Source organism: Salvelinus namaycush, chromosome 30 (assembly GCF_016432855.1).
Source record: "Salvelinus namaycush isolate Seneca chromosome 30, SaNama_1.0, whole genome shotgun sequence".
NCBI lineage: Eukaryota > Metazoa > Chordata > Actinopteri > Salmoniformes > Salmonidae > Salvelinus > Salvelinus namaycush.
Genome location: NC_052336.1, coordinates 20,674,056 through 20,699,427, shown reverse-complemented (window position 1 = coordinate 20,699,427; position 25,372 = coordinate 20,674,056). Strand labels below are relative to the sequence as shown.

General features: G+C 42.6%; 1 protein-coding gene across 1 annotated transcript; it reads right to left on the bottom strand.

Annotated features, from left to right (window-relative positions):
• Positions 1-28: 28 nt before the first annotated feature.
• LOC120025047 (CUGBP Elav-like family member 4) lies at positions 29-21,546 on the bottom strand. Its single transcript, XM_038969485.1, has 2 exons — positions 21,297-21,546; positions 29-147 (listed from the first exon to the last, which is right to left on the bottom strand). Exons 1-2 carry the CDS (start codon positions 21,544-21,546, stop codon positions 29-31), a joined length of 369 nt encoding a protein of 122 aa, XP_038825413.1.
• Positions 21,547-25,372: the final 3,826 nt, after the last annotated feature.

Below are 25,372 nucleotides of genomic sequence, written 5' to 3'. Positions count from 1 at the left end.
CCCATGCCAGGCCCTGGACCCGGGGGCCCTAGCCTCTGACAGAGGGCAGATCAGGGGCACTTACCCCTGGCAGAGTCTTCTGTTCATGGAGGGCGCTCTGGGCCTTCAGTGCTGACTCTCTGGCGCAGTACGTTAGAAAGGCACATCCTGCAGAGAGGACAACACAGATGAGAAAGGAGAGACACACATCCTGCAGAGAGGGCAACACAGATGAGAAAGGAGAGACACACTTCCTGCAGAGAGGGCAACACAGATGAGAAAGGAGAGACACACTTCCTGCAGAGAGGGCAACACAGATGAGAAAGGAGAGACACACATCCTGCAGAGAGGGCAACACAGATGAGAAAGGAGAGACATACATCCTGCAGAGAGGGCAACACAGATGAGAAAGGAGAGACATACATCCTGCAGAGAGGGCAACACAGATGAGAAAGGAGAGACACACTTCCTGCAGAGAGGGCAACACAGATGAGAAAGGAGAGACACACATCCTGCAGAGAGGGCAACACAGATGAGAAAGGAGAGACACACATCCTGCAGAGAGGGCAACACAGATGAGAAAGGAGAGACACACATCCTGCAGAGAGGGCAACACAGATGAGAAAGGAGAGACACACTTCCTGCAGAGAGGGCAACACAGATGAGAAAGGAGAGACACACATCCTGCAGAGAGGGCAACACAGATGAGAAAGGAGAGACACACTTCCTGCAGAGAGGGCAACACAGATGAGAAAGGAGAGACACACATCCTGCAGAGAGGGCAACACAGATGAGAAAGGAGAGACACACTTCCTGCAGAGAGGGCAACACAGATGAGAAAGGAGAGACACACTTCCTGCAGAGAGGGCAACACAGATGAGAAAGGAGAGACACACTTCCTGCAGAGAGGGCAACACAGATGAGAAAGGAGAGACACACTTCCTGCAGAGAGGGCAACACAGATGAGAAAGGAGAGACACACATCCTGCAGAGAGGACAACACAGATGAGAAAGGAGAGACACACATCCTGCAGAGAGGGCAACACAGATGAGAAAGGAGAGACACACATCCTGCAGAGAGGGCAACACAGATGAGAAAGGAGAGACACACATCCTGCAGAGAGGGCAACACAGATGAGAAAGGAGAGACACACATCCTGCAGAGAGGGCAACACAGATGAGAAAGGAGAGACACACGTCCTGCAGAGAGGGCAACACAGATGAGAAAGGAGAGACACACATCCTGCAGAGAGGGCAACACAGATGAGAAAGGAGAGACACACATCCTGCAGAGAGGGCAACACAGATGAGAAAGGAGAGACACACATCCTGCAGAGAGGGCAACACAGATGAGAAAGGAGAGACACACTTCCTGCAGAGAGGGCAACACAGATGAGAAAGGAGAGACACACATCCTGCAGAGAGGGCAACACAGATGAGAAAGGAGAGACACACAGGGTTGATTATTACACGACAAATGACTGGAGCACTGCACTGTAGGCTGCTACTGGTATACTGCAAAGTGCAAATAAAGGGTGATGTAAAATACAACCCCAGTCTTTGAAGAGCTAAGGGGAACGTCCATAGCATTGTTCCTAGATCTGTATATTACCACTTGATGAATGATCACGTTCATGATTGTTGAAGAAAGAGCACTAAATGTGCCTGGCAAGCATTTCCTAGCGTCACAATAATTAAAACCCTATGGTGATGAGCCCCAAACACGGACCCCTCACATCTCAGGAGACTCCTCTCAAAGATGTGAACTCCAACAACAATATATGAATGTCCATTAATAACTTCTGCACTAACAAAAATGTGACAGCTTTCATTAAAGGCTGAGTGGTTGTTCTGTTACACACTTGGTCGAGTTGACAGTGGGTGACCCCTTTCCAAAGAGATTTTGCACCGGGCAGCATAATTTCCCATTACGGCATGTCACACCTGCTGCCAAGACTCCCCATGGGAGAAGAGGGGCGGACACACACACATACACACTCACGCACACACGCACGCTCGCACAAACAAACACACACACAAACACACACACACACACAGGACACACACACAGCACCCATCACCCCTGAAACAGAGCCCTGCTCTCTGGCTCCTCGCCAAAAGAGCTCCCTTTCACTACAACCTTCATCCACCTCCACAACCAGGAAGTTACTCAAGAGGAGAAATCAGCTAAACGACACTGATGAAACAGCATGCCACACAGCAAACCCGCAGAAATAACGCTTTGAGAGCCTGGAAGGAATTAGCTCCTCATCCTGTGTGACATTAAAGAACTGAGCTGAGGAGATGGGACTGGTCCTCCTAGCAGGCATAACCCACAGCAGGCTAATGAGATAGAACCACTGGGACTGGTCTAGCCTGGCCCTCCAACTAACCCCTTCTTATCATCCACCCAATCCCTCAGTCAGGTCATCCTCAGTTTGGGGATGGATGTCACAGTTCATGGTTCCAGGATATGTTTTTTTTTCCATCACATGATTTAACGGTTTGGAAATGTACAACAGATCAATGCAAAAACTGGTGAGACTGTGGCATTTTATCAGAGTTTATGTAACACTTTAAATTGATTTGTTTCATCTAGGGAGTGAACCTAGTCATGCAAGACAGGAGACAAGGCCTAAGTAGGGGGAGACTCAGCCTTACATAGTGGCTCACTGTTAATATTCAGGCCAGGGCAGCTACATGGCTACTTATGGTAGGTCCCAATAAGTCTCTCTTGGCCAAGGGGAATTGGAAGACTTCATGAAAGACTCAATATCCAGTTTATTGCTGGCTCAAGGGAGAACTTGGACCCGGGGGACTATGATAAAGGAGCACAATCTGGATCAGACACGTTCAACTTGGTGCTGAACATGAAAAAGGATCACAATTACTGAGTGAGGCTGAGGGTGGGAGACAGCAGATGAGCCAGATGGGAATGCAGGAAGTGGAGGATGTTGCCATGGTTATAGAATGATTCTGAGGCTTGCTTGTTAGCGATGGCTGAAAGCAGTGGTAGGCTGATTCCACTGATGAGAAGGTTAAGTGGAGTGAGTATAATACTTTGGTAATCTTTTTCAAATTTGCTGCTGCACAATCATTTCTGAAAGGAACAAAAGTTCAATGAATTGCATTAAAGCGAAATTAACATTTAAGCCTAGACAAGTGTATTGGAACAGGAGCTCCTTCTCTTGCATTATCATTTTTTAGGTTTTACCCATGAGCACGTCTGAACCATTTCCATGGATGTATTAACAGCTAACCTGTTTAACAGTATTTAGTAACTTACTCGCTATGGAACACCACGCTTTACGAGCTAAATCAACGACTTCATCTCCTGACAGCAAAGCGCTAGCTACCATGCTAGATGAAGCTTTGGCAAAATAATGAGTTCATCACCTGTGAGTTTACTGGAGTACAAACAAAGTTGGATTTTATTCAGGATGACGTTTCCAAGTGCGTTACTGATCTTAAAAGATTTCGAGCTGAGTGCACAAAGCTTGGCGATAGAGTTGACAAATGTAAGGAGATGTCAACTCAGGGCCAAATCAGAATGGACCGGTTTGACTCGCTACCAGGACTTGCAACGTAGAGACAACGTGAGAATAGCCAATATAGAGGAAAAAACTGAGGCTCAGAATGCTTTCATCTTTCATCAATAGATCACTTCCAGAGTGGTTTCCAGATCTAGCTGGAACCGAAATCAAAGTGATGAGAGCTCATCGCATAAACCGGCACATTGACAACTCAGGCAGATCCCAAACCTTAATTTTACAGGTGCTCTGATTCCCTGACCGAGAACACATTCTGAAGGCGCTAGGAAGAACCCTCTCACTCTGGCAGTGCGGGAAAACCGATTCACGGCAGAATAGTCTACAGCAACTCCACCAATGCAAAGTGTCGTACCTTTTCACAGAATGTAAACTCAGCAAAAAAAGAAACGTCCCTTTTTCAGGACCCTGTCTTTCAAAGATCATTTGTAAAAATCCAAATAACTTCACAGATCTTCATTGTAAATGGTTTAAACACCGTTTCCCATGCTTGTTCAATGAACCATATACAATTAATGAACATGCACCTGTGGAACGGTCGTTAAGACACTAACAGCTTACAGACGGTAGGCAATTAAGGTTACAGTTATGAAACCTTAGGACACTAAAGAGGCCTTTCTACTGACTCTGAAAAACACCAAAAGAAAGATTCTCAGGGTCCCTGCTCATCTGCGTGAACGTGCCTTAGGCATGCTGCAAGGAGGCATGAGGACTGCAGATGTGGCCAGGGCAATAAATTGCAATGTCCGTACTGTGAGATGCCTAAGACAGTGCTACAGGGAGACAGGACAAATAGCTGATCGTCTTCGGAGTGGCAGACCACGTGTAACAACACCTGCACAGGATCGGTACATCTGAACATCACACCTGCGGGACAGGTACAGGATGGCAACAACAATGGCCCGAGTTACACCAGAAACGCACAATCCCTCCATCAGTGCTCAGACTGTCCGCAATAGGCTGGACTGAGGGCTTGTAGGCCTGTTGTAAGGCAGGTCCTCACCAGACATCACTGGCAACAACGTCGCTTATGGGCACAATCCCAGCGTCGCTGGACCAGACAGGACTGGCAAAAAGTGCTCTTCACCGACGAGTCACAGTTTTGTCTCACCAGGGGTGGTCGAATTCGCGTTTATCGTCGAAGGAATGAGCGTTACACCGAGGCCTGTACACTGGAGCGGGACCGATTTGGAGGTGGAGCGTCCGTCATGGTCTGGGGCAGTGTGTCACAGCATCATCTGACAGAGCTTGTTGTCATTGCAGGTAATCTCAACGCTGTGCGTTACAGGGAAGACATCCTCCTCCCTCATGTGGTACCCTTCCTGCAGGCTCATCCTGACATGACCCTCCAGCATGACAATGCCACCAGCTATACAGCTTGTTCTGTGTGTGATTTCCTGCAAGACAGGAATGTCAGTGTTCTGCCATGGCCAGTGAAGAGCCCGGATCTCAATCCCATTCAGCACGTCTGGGACCTGTTGGATCAGAGGGTGAGGGCTAGGGCCATTCCCCCCAGAAATGTCCGGGACTTGCAGGTGCCTTGGTGGAAGAGTGGGGTAACATCTCACAGCAAGAACTGGCAAATCTGGTGCAGTCCACGAGGAGGAGATGCACTGCAGTACTTAATGCAGCTGGTGACCACACCAGACACTGACTGTTACTTTTGATTTTGACCCCCCCTTTGTTCAGGGACACATTATTCCATTTCTGTTAGTCACATGTCTGTTGAACTTGTTCAGTTTATGTCTCAGTTGTTGAATCTTGTTATGTTCATACCAATATTTACACATGTTAAGTTTGCTGAAAATAAACGCAGTTGACAGTGAGAGGACGTTTCTTTTTTTGATGAGTTTACTTGTCTCGGAAACGCGGATTCCACACATTTCTGCTGTATCCTGCACACTCAAACTCACTCGTGGCGCGGAAAACGTCATGTTCCAGTCCAAAAAAGACGCAGGGGATTTTCTCAATTTGCAGCGAGAGGTTGACGAGGATTAGCAGGTATGGATGTGTCGCAGGATAGTTTATATGATTGCCAGCATTCAGACTTGTTCTCCGGCTGGATTACTAACTAACTGACTAGTATGACTGTTCAGATTGATTTAGATTTTTTCACATACTATATCATACATCAGTACTAGCCTGGACTGAGTTGATTACAGACTGATTATTCCTTGACTGTCAAAAACACAAAAAAGTTGATTTATTTGTAATGTGACCACGACTGACACGGTATGTTCATTCAATAAAAATCCTCGATAGGGTCTGAGGATGGAACTATTGAAAGAGAATGGGTTATAATGTTGTTCAGGTTAACTCAGATAGGTGCTCTATAACCAATCTTGATACAGTAGGGATGCGATGGGGGAATTTTGTGCAGCCAACTTTCCCAGTGTCAAGTAGACACACATAGATTTATGCTTTTACTTCAAATTTCATGCACAAGAGTGTTTTTGTCTATATCACGTGACAACACTACAGCTAGCAAGTTGGAATATTAATGGGATAAATGTTCAAAATTAACGAGCAGGTTGCTCAGATTACTTTCGTAGACATAACAGTGATGTTATATTTATTCAACAGTCCCACTTAAAATATTTATATGCCCAAAGATTTGCAAACAGTCATTATTATGTTGTAGCGTCATCCTCTGTAGATTCCAAAACTGTGGCTCCCTTGTTGTTATGAGACGTAGTTTATCAGTGACTGTTCTGGAAAAATATGGTGCTGACGGTAGGATATCATAGCCTGAGTGTACGAAATGAATGAACAAAATTGAGTTACACCCCCAATTTTCAGAACAGCCGCAATTCGTAGGAGCATGGACTCTACAAGGTGTCGTAAGCGTTTGTCACGTTCCTGACCTGTTTTATGTTATTTTTGTATGTGTTTAGTTGGTCAGGGCGTGAGTTGGGGTGGGCATTCTATGTTTTGTGTTTCTATGTTTAGGTCACTTGTAATCAGCCTTATATGGTTCTCAGAGACAGGTGTTTGACGTTTCATCTGATTGAGAACCATATATAGGTTGGCTGTTCACACTGTTTGTTTGTGGGTGATTGTCGCTGTGTCTGTGTTTATTGCACCACACGGTACTGTCTCGTCTCGTTCGTTCGTTCCTGTTCATGCGTGCTTCGTTATATGTAGTTTGCATGTTCAGGTCAGTCTACGTTGTTTGTTTGTTATTTTGTATATAGTCAAGTATAGTTCGTGTCAGTGTTCGTCGTGTCTAATAAAGCATTATGTATTCATCACCCGCTGCGCCTTGGTCTACTCTCTCACCGAAAGACGACCGTTACAGCGTTCCATAGGGATGCTGGGATGCTTGACTCCAATGCTTCCCACAGTTGTGTCAAGTTGGCTGGATGTCCTTTGGGTGGTGTAGCATTCTTGATACACAAAGGAAACTGTTGAGCGTGAAAAACCCAGCAGCGTTGCAGTTCTTCTAGTCGGTGCCTGGCACCTACTAACATACCCTGTTCAATTAGCACTTAAATATTTTGTCTTGCCCATTCACCGTCTGAATGACACACATACACAACCCATGTCTCAATTATCTCAAGGATTAAAAATCCTTCTTTAACCTGGCTCCTCCCCTTCATCTACACTGATTGAAGTGGGGTCATAGCTTTCACCTGGATGTCATGGAAAGAGTAGGTGTTTATAATGTTCTGTACACTCAGAGTATATCAAAACAGTAATCTCAGGTAGGAAAATTGCTCCAACCCAGTATGATCCTACATATGATAATCTAACGGAGTTTCTGGCAAATATTACAGATTTTTCTCTGATCATAGGTGCGGATATGAATGTTGTTTTATCAGCTTTGGACTGCTCTGGCCACGAATCTCAAACAGCTCCTGCACCTGTGTCAGTGGCATTTAACAACTTGGTCAAGGATTTTAATCTCACTGATATATTCCGATTTTTTCAATCCTACGTCTAGACAATTTTGTTTTTACTCTGCTAGACATACAGTACATGGCCAAGAGTATGTGGACACCCCTTCAAATTAGTTGATTTGGCTATTTCAGCCACACCCATTGCTGACAGGCGTGTAAATCGAGCACACAGCCATGCAACCTCCATAGACAAACATTGGCAGTAGAATGACAAGCTCAGTGACTTTCAACGTGGCACCGACATGCCACCTTTCGAACAAGTCAGTTCATTAAATAGCTGCCCTGGTCAACTGTAAATGCTGTTATTGTGAAGTGGAAATGTCTAGGAGCAACAACGGCTCAGCCGCGAAGTGGTAGGCAACACAAGCTCACAGAACGTGTCACTCACTATCGAGTTCCAAACTGCCTCTGGAAGCTACGTCAGCACAAGAACTGTACGTTGCGAGCTTCATGAAATGAGTTTCCATGGCCAAGCAGCCTTAAGATCACCATGAGCAATGCCAATTGTTGGCTGGAGGGGTGTAAAGCTCGCTGCCATTGGACTCTGGAGCAGTGGAAACGCCATCTGGCAGTCCAACGGACGAATCTGGGTTTGGCAGATGCCAGGAGAATGCTACCTGCCCGAATGCATAGTGCCAACTGTAAAGTTTGAAGGAGGAGGAATAACGGTCTGGGGCTGTTTTTCATGGTTCGGGCTAGGCCGCTTAGTTTCAGTGAAGGGAAATCTTAATACTACAGCATACAATGACATGCTAGACAATTCTGTGGTTCCATCTTTGTGGAAACAGTTTGGGGAAGGCCCTTTCCTATTTCAGCATAACAATGCCCCTGTGCACAAAGCGAGATCCATACAGAAATGGTTCGTGGAGATCGGTGTGGAAAAACTTGACTGGCCTGCACAGAGCCCTGAACTTAACCCTATCGAACACCTTTGGGATGAATTGGAACGCCGACTGTGAGCCAGGTCTAATTTCCCAACATCAGTGCCCAACCTCACTAATGCTCTTGTGGCTGAATGGAAGCAAGTCCCCGCAGCAATGTTCCAACATCTAGTGGAAAGCCTTCCCAGAAGACTGGAGGCTGTTATAGCAGCAAAGGGGGGACCAACTCCATCTTAATGCCCAAGATTTTGGAATGGTTAAACTAACGATTCCTGATACTTGTCAGAGCATCACGCTGGCGTTTCAATATAGAATTACTATTTGAAAAGTAACTAGATGTGTATCCAACACAGAATGTTGGGTCCGTTGAAGATGCCCATATCCTAAGCAAGTCTATAAAGGGATTTATCAGGAACTTCTCAGTGTCATTTGTGTCTCACCTTAATAAAACCTGAATGAGAACAATAATGAACTAGAAACATCTTTGGCTAAGCTGAAACAAGAAGAACCAAACTCTTACTCTGGTGACAGAAAGAAAAGAAGAGATGCAGTTAAAATGCAGTTAGAATGTAATTATTTGCTCAGACACAGGGCAGAATTCTGAATTCATCCAACCAGACATAACTATTATTTTAATGGGGCTAAAACCAAGTCATCTTTTAGCAATGAGACTCAGAAGCAGTGAGAAATGCTCTAATATTACAGCTATTAAAGCACAGAATGGCTTGTTAACTAATCCTTTGGAAATCAATGCAGAGTTTGGTTCTTTTTAATCTATGCCAGGAGTATTCAGCTCTTACCCTATGAGGTCCAGAGCCTGCTGTTTTTCTGTTCTACCTGATAATTAATTGCACCCACCTGGTGTCTGAGGTCTAAATCAGTCCCTAATTAGAAGGTAACAATGAAACAACATAGTGTAACTGGCTTAAAGGTCCAGAGTTGAGTTTGAGGGCTCTATGCTCTATAAATCTGATATTACTTTGAGTGGTGTTGGCACTAAGAGTGGAATTTTTTCAAAACCTAGATATTCCTTACCTTTCCAACGAAGAATCACAATCCCTTGGGGAAGCCATTTCATTGGATGAACTTAAATAGGCACTAACAAATATGAAAAAAGGTACATCCCAGAATTCTACCTTGCCTTTTGGGATAAATTAGGCCTATTTTTACATGATTTGATTCTGACTTCTGTTGACAAGGGATCTTTTCACAATGGCGTAAACTGCAATGATTGCGGTACTTTCGAAGCCCAATAAAGATCACACTCTAATAGGTAACTATAAACCTTTGTCCTTGTTGTGCTCGGAAGTTAAATTGTATGCTAATGTTCTCTCAGCCCGTTTAGAATCCTATGTGACTACACTAGTGCATCACGATCAGACAGGGTTCATTAAAACTCGACTAGCCTTAGATAATGTGCATCCTTTATTACATGTTGTTCATGCCACTAATGACATTAGATCGCCATGCACCGTTCTCTCCTTGGACGCCGAGAAGGCGTTTGATAGGTCAGAGTGTGATTTTCTATGGTCGGTATTAGAGCGATTTAATTTAGGAACCGAGTTTATCAGCATGATTAAAGTTTTATATGCAAATCCTTCTGCCATGGTGACAACAGAGGGCAATTGCTCTACGCAATTCCCCGTATGCAGAGGCTGTCGCCAAGGATGCCCAATCTCGCCTTTGCTCTTCACCCTTTTCATCGAACTGCTAGCACAGAAATCAGACAGCACCCCAAAATGTTGAATAATACCTCCCATCGCATATCATTATATGTGGATGGCAAACTTCTGTGCACTGATAACGCTGTCTCTTAATTACCACACATAATCTCTACATTTGATTTTAGTGCCCTCTCCGGGTACAAAATTAACGAGACAAAATCAGCTATGATGTCATTAAGTTTACGACTCACTCTGTCAATGGTACCAATGACATCCCATCGGTAAAGAGCTTTAAATATCTGGGTATACTGTATAGATATTTTCCTCAAAACATGGATTTTAATCATTTCCAATAAATATTTGAGTAGTGAGTAGAAGGGTACCTCTCTAAATGTTTACAGCTTCCCAACTCTCTACAAGCTAAAATATCCATAATTAAGATGAATATTCTTCCCCAAATGAACTTTTTCTCTGCACCGATTACACTAGCTCCACCTTAGAAATACTTGGACAATATCTAGTCTTTAGTCTCTAAATTCGTATGGAAAGGAAAGCGACCTCGAATTAAACTCTCCCATATGCATCGTGACAAGGGAGATGGCGGGCTTTCTCTGCCTAATTTTTGTTTTATTAGTGGTATGTACGGGATACGCATGGTACACATCGTCCAACTAAATGCTTACTTGCAGGTTCCTTCTCGACAATGCAACAACAGTAAGAAATAATAAAAGATAAGAAACCAAACATAAAGTAAATGGCTCAGTAGAATAGAAGTTTAAGTTTTGTGCTTTGTGCTACGCACCCTGTCAACATGGTTTGATTGAAATGCTTTAGTCTCCTGGAGACTATAGAAGAGAATTTGGCATTACCACCCAGACTTCAGGATCTTGTCTATTCTGCAGTACCGTTAAAACAAGCTAAGTTACGTTTTGGAACCCTAATTTACTTACTCACAACATTGCGCTTAGTAGAAAAGGAATTCTAACACAATACAGAAGTGGCATGCTCAGTCACCAAATTTCCACAATCATTCCCTTCTTTCTGGCGGTATCCCCTTATCATTCACCCCTATAGGAGGATAGGGGTGTTGATGTTTTGGATTATCTATTTAGAGATGAAGGTTTGTACGCATTTGATGATCTTAGGGCTATATTTCAATTACCTGGTACCTCTTCTTTATTTTATCTATGTTTAAGATCAGTGATGCGGGTGTATGGTGTCCCTTTGGGCTCATCCCTCCCACAACATGAACTACATAGAATATTAGATAGACATGGTAACTCAAAGGGTTTGATCCGTATACGGTTATGTTAGTTGCAGCTTACAAATCAGTACCAGTTAAGAATCAATGGATAAGAGAACTATCTACTGTCGATGATGATATTTGTTGGGATACTGCATGGGAGGACTTAGTAGGTTCATCTAAGAATCCCAATCATGAGCAGATACACTTTAATTTCATACACAGGGTATATTGTCCACCTAGAAAATGTCATTTAATGAAAATCATAACCTGTCCTCTGTGTGATCTATGTAACCAAGGTGCCTTGGGCTCACAGGAGGTTGGTGGCACCTTAATTGGGGAGGATGAGCTTGTGGTAATGTCTGGAGTGGAATCAGTGGAATGGTATCACATATATCAAACACATGGTTTGATGCCATTCCATTCGCTCCGTTCCAACCATTATTATGAGCCGTCCTCCCCTCAGCAGCCTCCGCTGCTTGGGCTCCTTTATGCATATGTACTGAGAGTGGCAAGGGTGTGGAGACATTTTGGAAAGAGGTATCCTCTGTCTTATCTGGCGTACTTGGTATCACTATACCTTGTTCCCCCAAACTGTTATCACCTAATGATAATTCACCACTTATCATGTCATTACAGCAAAGACGTATGATGTTGTCAGGTTTGACAGCAGCTAAAAAGATATTGGCACTAAGATGGCAACCTCCACATTCTTTGGCTATGTCCGATTGGATCCACCCTTTTCTAGATATAATTTATTTAGAACTATCCACTGCTAGGATCCATGGGACTAGCCAAGCAACAATTGACAGCTGGTTATCTGCAGCTGAAACCATCAAACTACTATAGTGTGTATATTTCCCAACAGATTGCCTGTTACTTGTTCATTTTCTGTCTCATGTGCAAAAGTGTACCCCGCTGATTTTATCACAATTGCTTGATTTTGTTTTTAATTTCATGGCGATCAGGTTGGGTGGGTTGGGGTGGTCACCAGGAGGGGTTGGATGGTGGGTTGATGCAACTTGAGTGGCCGATATATGTGTGTATAGGCTATGTGGTCTATTCTACTGTAAGTATATAACCATTCCTGCTGCTTTTTGTTATTGTCTGTGTTCCTTAAAAAAATGTATAAAATGTTGATCACAAAAAAGGAATAGGAGCCAATAAATGAAAAATACTGATTTTGTAATAAAAAAATAGGCTTTTATTTCTAATGTTTCTACTGTTAACTTGCACATGTTAATTACAGCACAAAAACATTGCTGTCCTTCAGGCATTTTTTAATTACAGTAAATTGTGTTTACTTGCATCAAGTATTTTGAATTGACAAAACAACAAAACAAATTGCAATTCATTCATTAACATTGGTGTCATGTTCAATGAAAATTGCTATTCTTGGATTGCTTCTTTCTTAGAAGTCTGATGCAGCAATGTTCTTCTGAAAACTATTACAAACTCATTTCCTAAAAAATAAACCTGCATGCCTCAGCATAAGTGCTTCAATTCTCTAAATTAAAATTGTCAACTGAACCCAGCAACTGTGGGGTGTCTGTCTTTTGTAGGCAGTGAGACGGTGAAGAGCAGAGACAGCAACTACATCACTGCACACGGCCATATTTAGTCCAGGGTAACAAAGACCTTCAGCTCGAAACGTTGCACAATAGAACTGTGGCAGCATTCAACAGTGTGTGGGTATCTATCTATTTTCATGCAGTAAAACAGGGCCCTGTTTCCCTCACACACTCTCTATCTAATGATCAGAGAGGTCATCTGTGGACTGGCCTACACCTGTCATTCAACTGAGTACCTGCCAATCACTGTCACCCACCTGCTCCGTCACTGTGTGATTCATGTAAAGGTAGAACCAGCTGCCTGACCATAAGACTGCACATCTCACAGCAGTGCACTACACTCTAAACTAATGGCCACGTCTTAGAGCAGAGACATGTTCCTGAAAGAGCAGTGGATTACAGACACAGTTATTAAAAGACTGTTAGGATGGTTTGCTGTTCTAGCTCTTTGATTCACATTTGTAATGATGAGGCTTTTGGCAAGTTGAAAGATTGTTTCAGAGTTATAGTCCTTCTCTCTCTTGCTTTGACATTTAAAAGCTTTTGTGGATTTTAAAGTAAAATTTTCAAAGGCATTTATAGCCAATTATACACTCGGCCTGCCTGTTGGAGAGCGGAGAACGAATGACAAACCTAAATTACTCTTAGCATCTCATCTCCCTAGATGTGTGTGGTGGGGCTCCACAGAGTGCCATCCACCTTTCTGAGCTGCTGGAGAAGGAAGGAGAGAGTGATAGATAACGCTACTCAAGCAGAAGATTTGCCCCCCACCAATATCCAGCATGTCCGAACAATGGATGTGTTCCCAGACTGACACTAACCATTATGATAATGTGGGGCTCATAGGGAATGATTGATGCTAAGGCAGGTCAAGTAGCTCGACCTGGACAATGGCACTGCCACTCAAATACACTATCTGTATCCCATACAATAGTGTCAAACACTGCAAAGACTACACTGTCCAGTCCCCATAGACTACACTGTCCAGTCCCCATAGACTACACTGTCCAGTCCCCATAGACTACACTGTACAGTCCCCATAAACTACACTGTCCAGTCCCCATAGACTACACTGTCCAGTCCCCATAGACTACTGTCCAGTCCCCATAGACTACACTGTCCAGTCCCCATAGACTACACTGTCCAGTCCCCATAGACTACACTGTCCAGTCCCCATAGACTACACTGTCCAGTCCCCATAGACTACACTGTCCAGTCCCCATAGACTACACTGTCCAGTCCCCATAAACTACACTGTCCAGTCCCCATAGACTACACTGTCCAGTCCCCATAGACTACACTGTCCAGTCCCCATAAACTACACTGTCCAGTCCCCATAGACTACACTGTCCAGTCCCCATAGACTACACTGTCCAGTCCTTACTCCCTATAGCATCCACAGGATTCACCCCATGACCAAAACACCAAATCACCATCAAATCCCCTTAACAAATCACAGTGTCGACCAGAAGTGGGAGATATAAGCTATTGTCACAAAAATGAATCAACAGAAAAAAAGAAAAATGAAAAACATGCTAAAAATGTGCTGATGTTTTCACCCCATTAACATTTGGGAAATGCATTACCACATAAATGGAACTTGAGGAATTCAAAAGAAATTCACATTAGGCACTAGAGAAATTCAAAAAGCCCAGAGTAAGTATTCATGACACACAGAACTGTTCAGGTTGATACACCACAATCCACATGCATAAATCATGAGTAACAGCATTACACCCCCCCAAATCATGAGTAACAACATTATACCCCCACAAATCATGAGTAACAACATTATACCCCCACAAATCATGAGTAACAGCATTACACCTGCCCAAATCATGAGTAACAACATTATACCCCCCCAAATCATGAGTAACAACATTATACCCCCACAAATCATGAGTAACAGCATTACACCCCCCCAAATCATGAGTAACAACATTATACCCCCACAAATCATGAGTAACAGCATTACACCCCCCCAAATCATGAGTAACAACATTATACCCCCCTGAATCACGATTAACAACATTATACCCCCACAAATCCTAAAACTTTCATAGATCCAAAATGATGGTGCAACCCTGTGTTATATCACTCTGAGTATGAATGGTGTAGCAGAAGATGATCCATTAGTTGAATAATGAATTAATCATTAAGTCTAGACGGTGATGACACACTCCTTAACCACCTGAGGCATTTCAATGACGTGTCTCTAGGTCTGAGGGAGGAGGTGTCACGTTGCTGAAACAAAATGTGCTGAAGGCCTCCGCACAGCCAATGTTGGTAGACTTCTACAACGGTATAGGCCTGCTAAAATAGCTACTATGCTTGTTAAGTCTAGGTTATGTGACAGGGTTATGGTTCAATATAGCCTGTGGCCTATTTTAATACAACACACATTTAGTTGAATATGACAGAGACATAAGAATAGGATACTTGTTTGTTCTTATGTTAATAGGTCGTTATCAATAAAATGTTCCAATAAGGTGCAGAGCGTTCTATTTGCCTGCTGGGGGCAAGGAGACCCGCAGCTCCACTAAAACTATTGACAACTGCGTGCCGTTTTCAAGGGATTGTTAAATAAATGTGAACTGTGAGCATTTTTTGTGAGCATAGTCAGAACTGCACATATCCGATAATTCCATGCAACACAATTGTGCACATTTAGCTCTATCATCAGAGTTATACAGCATGCTTTTCGTGGTACTGTTAGCTGATAATGTTTACTTTGCAAACTACCGGTAGAAACTTTGTACAGTTGGCTAAACATAGTGTTAAGTAGACCTAATGTACTTTTTCTCCAACCAATGTAGACCTACCTAGTGAAGTTAGCTAACATCCCACTTTCAACATTGTTTTTAAGCCTATTTAATCACAATTGCTGCTGACAGACATGATAGGCTACATTGATTGATGGACCATGTCAAATTGGCTAGCTAGCTAATAACAGATCACATCAACATGGCTAGTTAACAAGCTAACTTTCAGAGGATAAACCATATGGCTGTATATCCAAATATTGTTTGATTTCTTTACCAATGATGATGACAGTAGTCTGACTGACAACTTTACCAGGATGAGGACTAGCCGATGTCAAGCTCTTTCTAAAAGTCTAATCTCTGATGACACAATGTTTGTTTGCTAGCTAGTCTACTCTCACGTATCTGAAATTACATAATCAATTGATGTTTACTGAGCATGAAAAGCATGCAGTTACTTGCTGTTTAACTCTGATCATAGAGCTAAATGTGGAATAATCTGAAATGTGTTATTCTGACTATGCTCTTCAAGAGGTGATGATATTAAAACCAAATAGTTATAATATTTATTTAACAGTACCTTGAAAACAGCACGTCAATGGTATTAGCGGAGCTGGTGGTCTCCTTGCCCCCTAGCTGTCAAATCAAACTCTCTGCACCGTCCTGTGACGTCTTATTGATAACAACCGTGCCTTGCAAAAGTATTCATCCCCCTTGGCGTTTTTCCTATTTTGTTGCATTACAACCTATAATTTAAATTGATTTTTATTTGGATTTCATGTAATAGACATACACAAAATAGTCCAAATTGGTGAAGTGAAACTTGTTTAAAAAATATTCAAAATAATAAAACATGGAAAAGTGTACTCACACCCTTTGCTATGAAGCCCCTAAACAAGTGCAACCAATTACCTTCAGAAGTCACATAATTAGTTAAATAAAGTCCACCTGTGTGCAATCTAAGTGTCACATGATCTGTCACATGATCTCAGTATATATACACCTGTTCTGAAAGGCCCCAGAGTCTGCAACACCACTAAGCAAGGGTCACCACCAAGCAAGCGGCACCATGAAGACAAAGAAGCTCTCCAAACAGGTCAGGGACAAAGTCATTGAGAAGTACAGATCAGGTTTGAGTTATAAAAAAATATCTGAAACTTTGAACATCCCACAGAGCACCATTAAATCCATTATTAAAAAATTGAAAGAATATGGCACCACAACAAACCTGCCAGGAGAGGGCCGCCCACCAAAACTCACGGACCAGGCAAGGAGGGCATTAATCAGAGAGGCAACAAAAAGACCAAAGATAACCCTGAAGGAGCTGCAAAGCTTCACAGCGGAGATTGGAATATCTGTCCATAGAACCACTTTAAGCTGTACACTCCACAGAGCTGGGATTTATGGAAGAGTGGCCAGGAAAAAGCCATTGCTTAAAGAAAAAAATAAGCAAACACATTTGCTGTTCACCAAAAGGCATGTGGGAGAGTCCCCAAACATATGGAAGAAGGTACTCTGGTCAGATGAGACTAAAATTGAGCTTTTTGGCCATCTAGGAAAACGCTATGTCTGGCGCAAACCCAACACCTCTCATCACCCCGAGAACACCATCCCCCCAGTGAAGCATGGTGGTGGCAGCATCATGCTGTGGGGATGTTTTTCATTGGCAGGGACTGGGAAACTCGTCAGAATTGAAGGAATGATGGTGCTAAATACAGAGAAATTATTGAGGGAAACCTGTTTCAGTCTCCTAGAGATTTGAGACTGGGACAGAGGTTCACCTTCTAGCAGGACAATGACCCTAACATTACTGCTAAAGCAACACTCAAGTGGTTAAAGGGGAAACATTTAAATGTCTTGGAATGGACTAGTCAAAGCCCAGACCTCAATCCAATTGAGAATCTGTGGTATGACTTAAAGATTTCTGTCAGACAGCATAGGCAGTAGCTCTATAGAGATGAGATGACTTTGAATTAAATAATAAAGTATTTAAATAAAACAAACGTAATATAGATAACAGCGAAATATTTCATTAAAGTAAAATGAATAAACGATGGTTAATAAGTTATAAGCGGAAATGGGACTTTAATTAATTGCTGTATTGTGTGTTGTTACAGCATTTAACCCACATAATGTATATTGCATTTAATGTTTAAAAAAATAATCTCAACTGAAATCGAAAACCATGATTATTGTTTAATAATCTAACCAAAACCGAACCGACCTCAAAAAGCACTAATCAATCAGCACTAATATTTTTCCACCAACTTTGTTGGCTCCATCATAGGCAGCTCTCAGTGAAAGACGAAGTACAGCCGACAGATGTGCCTAAATATACACTGAGTGTACAAAACATTAGGAACACCTTCCTAATGTTGAGTTGCATCCCCTTTTCCCCTCAGAACAGCCTCAATTCTTCGGGGCATGGACTCTACAAGGTGTCAAAAATGTTCCACAGGGATGCTGGCCCATGTTGACTCCAACGCTTCCCACAGTTTTGTCAAGTTGGCTGGATGTCCTTTGGGTGGTGGACTATTCTTGATACACACGGGAAACTGTTGAGCATGAAAAACACAGCAGCGTTGTAGTTCTTGACACACTCAAACCTGTGCGCCTGGCACCTACTACCGTACCCCGTGCAAAGGCACTGTCTTACCCATTCACCCTCTGAATGGCACACATGCACGATCCATGTCTCAATTGTCTAAAGGCTAAAAATCCTTCTTTAACATGTCTCCTCCCCTTCATCTACACTGATTGAAGAGGATTTAATAAGTGACATCAATAAGGGATCATAGCTTTCCCCTGGTCAGTCTATGTCATAGAAAGAGCATGTTTTGAATAGTCATTGTATTTGCATGACTTTAGTGTAGGCTACTGTAAGCTATTACAACTAACTAACCTGCTGACCAAAATAAATGTACACATACATATTATTCAATCATTGCATCCACACTGCTCGCGCACGTCAATGAGCGTATGCGTAACCAGGCGCTAAAATAGAACTTGGTTCTATTTGCAAGTCCCGCATATACCCACGTGGGTGATTGAACGATGAACTGAGGTCCACACTCCAGTCCAATTGGTGGTGGTAATGCATCTTAAAGTTGGTTGCCAACCGCCATATAAAGTCCAAAGAAGAAGAAGAAGCCTGAAGGAGGAGAGATTACTAGAAACAAACTCTGTTTACCCTTTTATCTGTGGATTTATTGTCAGAATAGAGGATCTTGTGCATTTCAGGTAAACTAACAACCCAATGTTTATATCCCAGAACTAGCTAAATTGCAATGAATGTTTAATGCTTTTCCACCAAGCCCCAAATTAATATAGTTGGTTCAGAGTTTGTTTGATATTTCAACCAGCGTGTTCTGATCGCATCTGGTGTGGGTGGACAAAATCAACAGGCACTGGTGCGCCCGGTGTATAAATTAGGATTTTAAACATTTCAAAACGCCCTCCTATGAGCCCGAAGACCAATCACAATTGGAATACGAAACAAAACATAATGTGATTGGTTAAATCGGTTGCAGAAATTTTACCAATTGTTTTTAGACATAGACTGACCAATAGACTAGACTAAGATTATGGACGATTAAATTATTGTAAACGCAAATCCCAAATTTATTTCAAAAGTCTTACAATTAAATTGTTTTTTATTTCAAGGATGTACTATTCTATTTGAAGTCCGGCTTTTTTTTTGTATAGAATTTTTCCCAAAATACGGAATCAACCATTGCTTAGGAATTATGCATGCCTATTTTAAAGTAAAAACAAACTCACATGCCAGTTGTGAGTCTATAGAAATATATTTTATTTTCTGTTGGGAACATTTACAGCTTTTGACATATATCACAGGTGAGAAGACCATACGAGGGGAAAAACTCATCCATAAAATGCATTTATGAAATCTTATTAGACAGCACGGATGTAGCCAACTCCCGCGCACTCCCAATGTGACTTTGAGTCGGTGGGTAGTAATACATAATATGTCCTACATTATAGGCTACTAGTACACCGGAGTGGCCTCGGCGGATGCTGATTTGACTGGGCAGACAGTTTGGCTTGTGAACAGGATTATCTTTCTTTAAGCAAACAGCCCTAGAGCTTTGACATTCATGGTGTTCGAGGACAGGCAGGCGTAAACAACACACGCATCGAGAATATTGCTTTAATCGATCATCATATTCGAAAGAGAAACGTGCGCGGGGTGTATAGGTCTATCAGCAGTGATTGATAACTCACGGAAAAGGTGGCGCGCAGAGACCTTCAGGTCACAGCGTACAGCGAGAGCCGGTGGCAGGACGCTGCTGGGCGGGCGCTCATTTCTGTGTCACGATTCCCTCTCTGTCTCTCGGTGGCTTGTAGGCTCTTTGGCAATATGACCTATTAATGTAAACTAGTAGCTTTAATTATATACTGCACTGTATGATTTAGCTGGCAGCGGTCCCACGGCGAACCCAGCGCTGTACCTGTATCGCAGTGATTAGTGGAAGCGCGCTCTTCTGGAGAAGAGATTAGGGAAAGCATTAGAAGAGAGACTTTTATTATAGCTTTACACACATATTTAAATGTCATCCCGCATGAGGAAATGAAACACATTATATAACTGTAGGCTATATTAGGCCTACTTTAAAAAATAATACACATAGTATTTAAAATGAAATAATAATAACAATACCACTACTACTACTACTACTAATAATAATAATAATAATAATACATATCCTTTAAGTAACTTTTTAGTATTTGCTTTCGGTAGGTCTATAACACTAACATTCAAATAGACTACAACCTCGATTCTAAGACATAGCCTAAACATCACAGGACATTGGGATGTTCTGTTGATATAGCCTACCGATAGACCATATTTTCAAACAATGGCAGCGAAATGTAAGGGGTAGTAATATTAGTTAAGAAGTGAAACATAAGGACACCATTTGGATAATCAATCACATTTAGTCTGTATTCAACGCTATGAAATAATTAGAACATGACATGAGAGTATCGCCCCTGATCAGTGTGGACAAGGAGGTGACGCGGCCGGTGAAAAAGCACGAGAGAAAGACCCCATGCTGTTCCCATGCCTCTGCTATGCCACATTGGTTGCTTTGTATTTCCTGGGCCCCGCCCCCTGAACTAGCCTACACTACAATACATGGCAGTGATCTAAACAGTTATTTTGGTCTCTTAATTACGTCTAAAACGTATACATTAGCCTTCTCAAAATGCCACATCAGCATCGTCACACAGCCCTAATAACTAACATCTCATGCCCAGTGGTGATTTCCGTCCTCCTTCTTCCGAAGCATCTTTTAGCCTATCTGTCTATGACGATCTAACTATCAGACACCGTGAAGCAAACAGACATTTCTTGTCCCACCCCTTAACTTGGAGCCCAGCACATGAGCGTCAATGTAAACATACACAGACATAGGCTACAAAGCAGTAGTATCCTAGCGGATGTGGGGTTGACACTTTGACAATTGACCCGCGCGCACTCATTCGCACACGTGTGTGTGTGTGTGTGTGTGTGTGTGTGTGTGTGTGTGTGTGTGTGTGTGTGTGTGTGTGTGTATAAAGCAACAACGTACTACCTTGCAGGAAACTCCCACATGCCACAAACATCTACAATAATTACACTTTTTATGCTCTCCTTAGAGCCTCGAATACTTAAAAAAATATATATACTGTTTTTGAAAAGGGTGTTGCTGCGTGCATACAGAAGCAATGAAACGATACCAGAACCGACCTTTATGCATTCCCGTAAACCTGTCTTTCAGCACAGTGAGTTCGTATATCTTTCCGAATTCCTCAAAAAGGGGCTTCAGATCTTTCTCCTCCAGATTTCTGGGAATCTGTCCGATAAACAGCTTGATGGCGTCGTGGTCCTTCATTGGAATGGTGTTCTGACCGATTGTGAGCCCGTTCATCCTGCCGGCGCTGTTCGTGGTGCTGAATCCATTCTCTTGCTGCACTCCGTTTGCAGTGACTGTAGCCATCTTTCCTAAATGGGCCAGCGGCTGGTCTCTCTCTCTCTCTCCCTTTCTCCCTTTCCCTCTCTCTCAAGTCAACTGCACACTCCCCCTACTTTATTTTTCTCTTCTTTCTCTCTCCCTGTCCCTCTCCCTTTTTACAGTCTCTCTCTTCTTCTTTCTCCTTTTTCTCAATCTATCCTATTGCTTTGATTTCGCTTTATTTATGTTTGATGTATTTTCATTCCTCTTCCCGTTCTCATTCTGTTTCTTTCTCCCTGTGTCAGCTGCCACTCTGCCTAGTGACGTCAGCTCGTAGGCTTCTGACTAGACCCTTAGCTAATTTGCATAATAAGCCTGGTTTAGCCAATTGGAGGGCAGAACGACCGAGAGCCCACAGGGTGTAGTGAGAATCCAAACATTTGTGTAAAGGGAAAGCTCGAGACTTTTAAGAGGAACAAAGACAGGAAACTTGCTGCTGTAGGCTACGTATTATATTGAATTCTGTAGATAATCATTCTTACAGGTAGCTTTGTTCTGGCTCATAGGAAATACACATTTATATATGTGTAGGCTATTGTCTGCTGTGTTTTGATGTCGCGCGTTCAAAGAAAATCTAGTATCTACGTTCCTAACATGTTGCTGTCCATGGTGCTGAATTGGCGCTACCGTTCAGTTTCAACAGCCTTTGGACTGATCTACGGCTTTTTTTCACCGCTTCCGAATCAACGGGGCATTGTTTATACATATCCAAAATCCACATAACTTTGTGAAAATGTATATGCTGTCATATTAAAGTACAACTAATGTAGTTTTGCTTTAGGACATCATGGTTTATGAAAGGCTCAACGGTTTGGTCGTAATTAGGTCAGAGATCCTAAGTGGGGGTGATGTGTGCTATTACGGCAGGGATGAGATTATTGATTGGATGCTGAATGACTCCACTACTGTAAGGCTATTTTTAGAGGCAGGCAACAGGTTATGCAGAGACTAACCTTTTGTCAGTCAGTGGTGGCAAATATTCTAGAGAAGGATGTCACTATCTAGAAGGAATATATGACTAACTAGTGGTTAACATTCAGACATTCTCGTGACATCTTATGTGTAGTTATATAGTTATATGTATATGATTTTTTTTTTAAATATATATATATATATACAGTGGGGAGAACAAGTATTTGATACACTGCCGATTTTGCAGGTTTTCCTACTTACAAAGCATGTAGAAGTCTGTCATTTTTATCATAGGTACACTTCAACTGTGAGATACGGAATCTAAAACAAAAATCCAGAAAATCACATTGTATGATTTCTAAGTAATTAATTAGCATTTTATTGCATGACATAAGTATTTGATCACCTACCAACCAGTAAGAATTCCAGCTCTCACAGACCTGTTAGTTTTTCTTTAAGAAGCCCTCCTGTTCTCCAATCATTACCTGTATTAACTGCACCTGTTTGAACTCGTTACCTGTATAAAAGACACCTGTCCACACACTCGATCAAACAGACTCCAACCTCTCCGCAATGGCCAAGACCAGAGAGCTGTGTAAGGACATCAGGGATAAAATTGTAGACCTGCACAAGGCTGGGATGGGCTACAGGACAATAGGCAAGCAGCTTGGTGAGAAGGCAACAACTGTTGGCGCAATTATTAGAAAATGGAAGAAGTTCAAGATGACGGTCAATCACCCTCGGTCTGGGGCTCCATGCAAGATCTCACCTCGTGGGGCATCAATGATCACGAGGAAGGTGAGGGATCAGCCCAGAACTACACGGCAGGACCTGGTCAATGACCTGAAGAGAGCTGGGACCACAGTCTCAAAGAAAACTATTAGTAACACACTACGCCGTCATGGATTAAAATCCTGCAGCGCACGCAAGGTCCCCCTGCTCAAGCCAGCGCATGTCCAGGCCCGTCTGAAGTTTGCCAATGACCATCTGGATGATCCAGAGGAGGAATGGGAGAAGGTCATGTGGTCTGATGAGACAAAAATAGAGCTTTTTGGTCTAAACTCCACTTGCCGTGTTTGAAGGAAGAAGAAGGATGAGTACAACCCCAAGAACACCATCCCAACCGTGAAGCATGGAGGTGGAAACATCATTCTTTGGGGATGCTTTTCTGCAAAGGGGACAGGACGACTGCACCGTATTGAGGGGAGGATGGATGGGGCCATGTATCGCGAGATCTTGGCCAACAACCTCCTTCCCTCAGTAAGAGCATTGAAGGGTCGTGGCTGGGTCTTCCAGCATGACAACGACCCGAAACACACAGCCAGGGCAACTAAGGAGTGGCTCCGTAAGAAGCATCTGAAGGTCCTGGAGTGGCCTAGCCAATCTCCAGACCTGAACCCAATAGAAAATCTTTGGAGGGAGCTGAAAGTCCGTATTGCCCAGCGACAGCCCCGAAACCTGAAGGATCTGGAGAAGGTCTGTATGGAGGAGTGGGCCAAAATCCCTGCTGCAGTGTGTGCAAACCTGGTCAAGAACTACAGGAAACGTATGATCTCTGTAATTGCAAACAAAGGTTTCTGTACCAAATATTAAGTTCTGCTTTTCTGATGTATCAAATACTTATGTCATGCAATAAAATGCAAATTAATTACTTAAAAATCATACAATGTGATTTTCTGGATTTTTGTTTTAGATTCCGTCTCTCACAGTTAAAGTGTACCTATGATAAAAATTACAGACTTCTACATGCTTTGTAAGTAGGAAAACCTGCAAAATCGGCAGTGTATCAAATACTTGTTCTCCCCACTGTATATGTTATGTCAAGTCAGTATTTAATACATATCCCAAGCATATCCTCTATGTTGAATGAAATCAAAATAGATCTTGCAGATGTTTTCATATTTGTCTTTGTATGAGAAGGTTCCTCTCCTATGTATGCAGGAGTGTGGTTGTTGTTTGGGAATAGGAGGGTTATTTAAAGGGCTCTAGTAACATCTGGCATTGCATTGCTTTGGTTAGCTTTAATTATTTATTTTCTATTTAATCACATCTTTGTAGATCGTTTTTAAAAAGATCCTGCAGAGTTTACATGCTGAATGGGGTATAAAAGCACAACAGGCCCCCTTGTCAATACCATCAGAGGCATTCATTGCCATAAAGGCAGAGCTAATGTAGCGTCAGTGCCGCCCTTTGGTTTTGTGATTTTTTTTTGTTTCCTTCTTTTTGTCTTCTCTCAGTGGGGAACCTTGCCTGCACAGCTGTGAAGACTTCCAAACTGCTTGGCAGGGGAACAGACATGCAGGTACTGCTGCCTGGCTGCATGCTATCTCCTATTATGCTACTGCTGCTGCTGTGTATACATCTTTTTTGTTTGAGTGCGGGGAGGCGTCTCAGAAAGGTTGACAGGGTTCTCAGGCTTGTCGCTGCCAAGCCTCACCACCTGTACTGAAACGGAGGGAACCGACGTGCTTGCTCCTCTCACAGATGGAGTGCAGTCAGATGAGTTCCAAGCTGTGCTTGTGGAGGCATGTGAACTTTTCACAAAGAAAGAATGCACACAAGAGGAATATTATGTGTCCTCCAGGATTTTTCACACCTGAATACCCCATTTCACTTCATCCCTTTTTTATGACAAACATTATTCACAACACATTCAAGGTGACTCACCGGAAAAGTCATAGGCAAGCTATTTGAAATATCTCCAACTAGATTCACTGCCTTGAATTTCCCAAATCAGAGATGGACAACCCTGGAAGTGTATAATGGTTTAAAAGGAAATTACCTCAGTGTGTTCATTATTAACCAATTAAACAGATCATGGGGAGTAGACGAGGTGTAATGCAATCAGGCATGAACACATTTCACTGTCCATCTTGTAAGAATGAGTCAAATTGAAGAG

Excerpts from the sequence above, each read along its gene's own strand:
- LOC120025047 (XM_038969485.1), bottom strand. The coding sequence starts at position 21,546 with ATGGCTACAGTCACTGCAAACGGAGTGCAGCAAGAGAATGGATTCAGC. Across the intron at positions 148-21,296 it reads GTTTACGGGAATGCATAAAG|GATGTGCCTTTCTAACGTAC; the intron begins GTCGGTTCTGGT and ends TCCTCTCTGCAG.